This window comes from Chrysochloris asiatica, unplaced genomic scaffold (genome assembly GCF_000296735.1).
Source record: "Chrysochloris asiatica unplaced genomic scaffold, ChrAsi1.0 scaffold00384, whole genome shotgun sequence".
In the NCBI taxonomy this organism is placed as follows: Eukaryota; Metazoa; Chordata; class Mammalia; order Afrosoricida; family Chrysochloridae; genus Chrysochloris; species Chrysochloris asiatica.
Window position 1 is genome coordinate 1,559,386 of NW_006408902.1, and position 6,179 is coordinate 1,565,564.

Below are 6,179 nucleotides of genomic sequence, written 5' to 3' on the forward strand. Positions count from 1 at the left end.
TAACAACAACAACAACAATAACTGTATAGCATTTCAACAGTGATGTTGCCTGATATCAAACTTATATATGCTTTCATTGAGAAAGTAATGCTGGGTTATTGCTAAGGAGTATTGTGTTTGATGGAAGTCACTGATAATGAAGGTTAATTGCTAACAACATATTTTCCCCCAGTTACCATTACATCTAAGGAGATTATTATGAAGGAAATGGTAAACAAAATGGCAAAATCTTTGCTTTAATATTGAAAGATCAAGATCAAACAATTTGATGTACTACGTGTAAAGTACACAGAATGGAACCCAAACATTTTTCCTTAGATTCGCTTCCCACCATTGGCTAAGAGAATGTTGGTGTAATCATTGGCAAAATGTCAATAAGGTTTGTAAAATTTGCAAAAGTATTGTGTCGCTATTGTTGTTGTTTCTGTTAAGTGTTGTAGAGTCATTTCCGACTCGAAGTAATCCCATATAGGGTTTCCAAGGAATGGCTCTGGTAGCGTAGTGGTTACGAATTGGGCTGTGAACCTCAGGGTCAGCAGTTCAAAACTACCAGCTGTTCCACGGGAGAAAGATGAGGCTTTCTGTTCCCGTAAAGATTGACAGCCTCGGAAACCCTGTACAGGGTCGCTATGAGTCGGAACCGACTCCAAGCACATAACAACAACAACAACAACAAGGAATGGCTGGAGAGTTTGAACCATCAACCTTGTAGTTCAAATGACCTTGCTGCCTAGTGCTTAATCCTACAATACCACACCAGGATTCCAATATTAGTCTGATAATTCTGATAATTTAATTATTATCAAAATTGTTAAACTAATATGTGGTTATGTGAAGGACTGTTCCTAGGAACCAACCCACTGAACTATGTAGGGGTCAAAGAACATCATGTCTTCAGTGTGAGTCCAAAGGACTCTGGAAATAATGACATTATATTGATGATGAGAAAATGTGATAAAATATCAGCCTCCTGGGGAGTCTGGGTGAAGAGCGTAAGGGAACTTGTACAATTCCTGGTACTTTTCTGTAAGTCTGAGATATGTGAAAATAAAAAGTTAGAAACAAAGGATGCTACCTGGCACATAAGAATTCAGCATTTGTTAACTGCTGCTTCTGTTCTTTGTTGTCATTGTTTTGCTATTAGGCAAATCCAGTTATACCCACTTCTCAGTCTGCTGCTGCTGACACCTCCATCCCCGATGATGAAAATATGCTTGGGGCAGGGGAGGGAATGATGTTAGTCAGAGAACAAGTCAGTGAATTAGAAGCGGGCACAAATTGCTGAGAAGAAATATTGTACTCTGGAGCTCTTAGGGTTGGCTCTAAGGGATGGGTGACACAGATAAATCCATCCATTCCCTCCAGAGCCAGTGCCCCACTCCCTAACTGAAAAGCTGAAGCAGGCAGTTTTGTACAGCTTTTCCTAGAAACTGCTCTGTGGGGCCAGGGACTGAGGCTCTGGCAGTCTTAGTGGTGAAGGAGTCAGATCGTCCTGTGCTTGCAAGAATGACTTGGGAATACTGAGAAAAAGAGAGGGGCCAGTAAGCTTAGCCTCCTGATCTGAGGAGTTTTGTAGATGTCCTCACAGAGGAATGAGCCCCCCCTAGGAACTGGTAAATGTTGCATGTATAGATTCAGACTCATGGAGAGAGATGGGGTGGGGCAGGGGTAGTGAGAGCCTCCAGGTCTCTTAACTGGGACCCAAATAGCAGGGTTCTTATAGCTCACCCACATAACTCGGCATCTATGTTGCTCTTTTATTGGGAAAGTTGTGCAAATCCACTGCTAGGTTGATGCTGAGTATTTATTTTGTAGTATTTGTCAACTTTTGAGTGGTGTAAGTGGGGCACTTTTGTGGTTTTTGTTGATAAACCTAGTTTTTGGATCTGCTATATTCTCTCAAGTTGTGGGCACGCTACTCCAGGAACCGTCTGGGAAGCGTGAAACCATCTCTACTCTCTCTTGCTCTGCCGTTACTTTGTCTTTATCCTGACTCACTGTGTTCATGTCATTTCAGGTTTACTTGGCCCAATCAATGTCACACTAAGGTGAAAAGTACGTTTGAAATTCTTTTACAGGGATAAAGGCCATATTCTTACTCTCATGTTGTGATTGTTAATACATATTGCCATTCTATTCGTTTTATTAATTTGCATAATATAAAAACATCATCCTATGGTTACTTTGCTTAAAGACTTCTTCTTCCTAGGATTTATTCCCATAATTTGGCCTTTGTAATCACTTGAAACTTTCATAACCTAATGTATCTGTTAATATGCCATCACTTTGGTTCTGACTCATAGCAGCGAATTATATAAGGTTTCCAAGGAGCAACTGGTGGGTTTGACCTACTGACCTTCTGGTTAGCAGTCTGATGTTTATCCTACACCACCACACCAGGATTGGGAAAATTTTTTAAATGTTAACATTTTTATAGCTGTAAATATTTAAGCCTTAGGTAAACCTGATATTTGTATAGGTAACTGAGACGCTATCTATATGCTTTAGTGGACATTTCTAGTGCATATCTCCACCCTCCCTTTTTAAAAAAAAAACCAAAAAGCAGCTCACATGTTTTGTTTCCTGTTGATATTTGGTATGTGGATTGGTGTTTTGGTGGATTAATAGCCGAGAATCTATAGATATTTATGAGCAAAATTAAAGTTGACTTTTGGTAAGAAATGTTATTTTGTAAAATTCTAAATTTCAGGTTAAAAATATTTAAATGCATGCAAAATAGTCTATTACATGTCAAATTGCAAAATTAAGTCAATTCTATTAAAAGCAAAACATTAAGCAGATGTTGTTGTTAAGTGCCATTGAGTTGATTCCAACTCATAGAAACCCTGTATAGGATTTCTGAGGAGCAGCTGGTGGATTTGAACTTCTGACCTTGTCCAGTCCAGTGCTGGTGCTACAGCGCCCAACTCAGATGTAGTGTAGCTTATATTCTTTTAGGCCTTTTATAATTTGATGGGCTTGATATGCTATCTTATAGCATGATTTCAAAACCTAGAAGAAACCAAGAGACTGCATCAGTAGCAGCCGTGGACCCTGTCCCAGGTCATCTTAGAAGCTCCGGAAGCCCCTCTGTCATCCAGGTCCGGCCCAGACTTGACTTGAGACTCTCTTTCCCTAACAGCCTAGCATTTCTTACCTTAAAGACTATGGTTTTTTCCAAGTCAAAGGTGAAATAAACCTTTGGTTTATTAATAAGTGTGACCAGCCCTTGGGAGCCCATGGAGGCTCAGTGATAACATAACGCCTTCATGAACCACAGCCCTATGTCTATGTTGGAGATAGCAGGAAACCACTCACAGTCAAATATCTTTCCCTTTGAGATCTGCTGAAGCACTTGAGTCATGAAACCCGGAAAGGCTCCCCGGTGGCGTACTCAATGCCAGACTGGTACACCCACCACAGCAAACCCCCAACGGCTGACCAGAGACAGTGAGTATTTTGAAATGTCCACGTTTTTTTTTTTCAAGGAAATAAAATATAGATGTGAGAGGGCTTCATAAGTTTGTGGAATAATTCTAATATCTTTCAATCCCATTTCCCCACAAACTTTTTAAAGCCACCGTGTGTGTGAGTGAATGGAGAGACCATTTGGGATTTTAAAAATGCAAATATCTAATCCTGATACCAGTATTATGATATTATGACTTTTGGTGCTATTTTACAATGTTGTTTGTTGTTGTTAAGTGCCATCGGGTCAGTTCCAGCCCATAGTGACCCTGTTTGGGGTTTCCAAGGATCCACTGGTGAGTTTGAACCACTGACCTTGCGGTTCAAACGATTTTGCAGTCCAGCGCAGTAACTGGCAGTGCCACACCAGGACATCCAGTTTCCAAGCAATTGTTCGAAACTCAGAATTCTGAAACTTTGTAGTGGTGTCGTGCCCATAGAGTTGTATCTCTGTGGACTGTTATTGTTAAGTGCCATTGAGTATATCCTAACTCATAGTGATCCTATATACGTTTTAACCACTGACCTTGCGGATAACAGCCCAGCACTTATCCCATAGCGCCACATCAGGACTCCAGGTCTGTAGACTACTTAATTGTAAATTGTTTCAAGTTCTTGTTTTCTTTGTCATAGGATACCTGATTATGCATGCCATCTTTATTTATATGAGCCACAGTGCATTCCCAAAGCTATCTTTTTCTTAAAAGATTAGGTAAAGCTAGAAATACAGAAAGTACAAAATTACAGATACACTGGGGCCTAATATCCCCAATGTTCGAATGTCTAAGAAATTCCTATATTTGGGCACCCAAACTATATCTTCCAAACCACTTCTCTGGGATTGGGAAGTAACATGAAACATTATTTTATATCACTTTCCCAATTGTTTGTTTGGAAAATATGGCTGGCATCCTTTGCAAATTCTTAGCTAGTGTCATTTGAATGCACAGCCTCTATTCTTAATGTGGTTCTGTCTTCAGGATGCCTATGCCCCTGTTTTTCAAAACTAACCTTTTGGGTTGCTGTGGCCTACTTCCAGTGTTACTATTACACACTTAAGAATGGAAATGAGATTTAGACAGGCGAGAACGTTAGAAAGGAAAACCAAGGCAATTTGGAAGCACTGGTAAAGCATGATAAAGCAAAATTTTGCTGAGGAGTATTCAGAACCAGTTGCAGCAATACATTGACTGAGAGCTGCCAGAAATTCAAGCTGGATTCGAAGATGACTGAGGAACCAAGGCTATCATTGCTGACATCAGACGGATGTTTGCTGAACACAGAAAATACCAGAAAGATGTTTACTAGTGCTTTAATGACTATGCAAAAGCATTAGACTGTGTAGATCATAGCAAACTATGATGATATTACAGAGACTGGATATTCCCAAACACTTAATTATGCTCATGAGGATCCTGTCCATTGGCTGAGAGTCCGTGTTCAAACAGAATAAGGAGATCCTGAATGGTTTAAAATCAAGAAAGGTGTTTGCCAGAGTTGTGTCCTCTCATCATACTTAGTCAATTTGTATGCTGAGCAAGTAATCTGAAAAATTGGAGTATATGAAGAAGAACATGGCCTCAGGATTGAAAAGGGACTCATTTACAACCAGTAATATACAGATGATGCAAGCTTGTTGGCTGGCAATGAAGAGAACTTGAAATACTTACTGATGAAAATCAAAGATCGGTAAGTATAGTCTTCAGTATTCGTTGCACTTCAAGGTAAAAAAAACAAACATCCTAACAACTGGACCAATAAATGACATCAAGATAAAAGGAGAAAAGATTGAACCTGTCCAAGACTTCATTTTTATTGGGTCTACCATCAGCATTCATGGAAGCAGCAGTCAGGAAATCAAATGACATACTGCATTAGGCAGATTTGCTGCACAAAGACTCCTTTCAACTGTTGAAGATGTTAGTTTAAGGCCTAAGGTGCACCTGACCCAAGCCAGGGTATTTTCAATGGCCTTGTATGCATGTGAAAGTTGACCGATGAATAAGGAGGGCTTGAGAAGAATTGATTCCTATAAATTATGATGTTGGAGAAGATTATTGAAAGTCCCATGGACTGCCAGAAGAACAAAGAGGTCTGTGATGGAAGAAGCAAGCATGGTGAGACGTTACAGCTTGTACTTTAAGATATGCTGTCAGGAGGGACCAGCCCCTGGAGGACACCACCGTTGGTTAAGGAGAGGGTCATCCAAAAGAGGAAGACTGCCAAGGATATAGAATAACACAGTGTCAGTAACCGTGGAATCAAACACAGCAACAATTGTAAGGATGTGGCAGGGCCGAGTAGTATTTCATTGTGTTATGCATATGCGATGGAACTGATTTGACAGCATCTAACAACAGTGGAAAGCATGAGGCTTATAGAAAAAGATATTGTCTGATATGTTGTTGCTACACAGTGAAACCCGAGTACTAGAGAGCTATTTGATAGGTTTAGATTTGTGAACTATTTCTGGACTGGGAATGGTCTAGGCATAGGAAGTGTACCAGTTGTCCTGTGGCTACTCTGAGGATGTGAATGCCTTCTTTGAACTAAGCGAGCACCATCTTAAGCTGGGTGCCTTGAGCCACTGGTTGTGATGTGCAGTGGAGTCGGTTCCGACTCATAGCGACCCTGTACAGTGTTTCCGAGGCTGTAAATCTTTACAGGAACAAAAAGCCTCCTCTTTCTCCCGCGGAAAAGCTGGTGGTTTC

The 6,179-nt window shown here is 40.4% G+C and overlaps 1 protein-coding gene across 1 annotated transcript in view; it reads left to right on the forward strand.

Moving 5' to 3' along the window:
- The window catches only part of LOC102822942 (chromosome unknown open reading frame, human C7orf57), a 91,219-nt gene that overhangs the window by 10,413 nt on the left and 74,627 nt on the right, over positions 1–6,179 (forward strand). Inside the window, exon 3 of the mRNA XM_006876508.1 lies at positions 3,342–3,450. Within this exon, the coding sequence (XP_006876570.1) occupies positions 3,342–3,450 (109 nt within the window). The remainder of the gene's footprint in view (positions 1–3,341; positions 3,451–6,179) is intronic.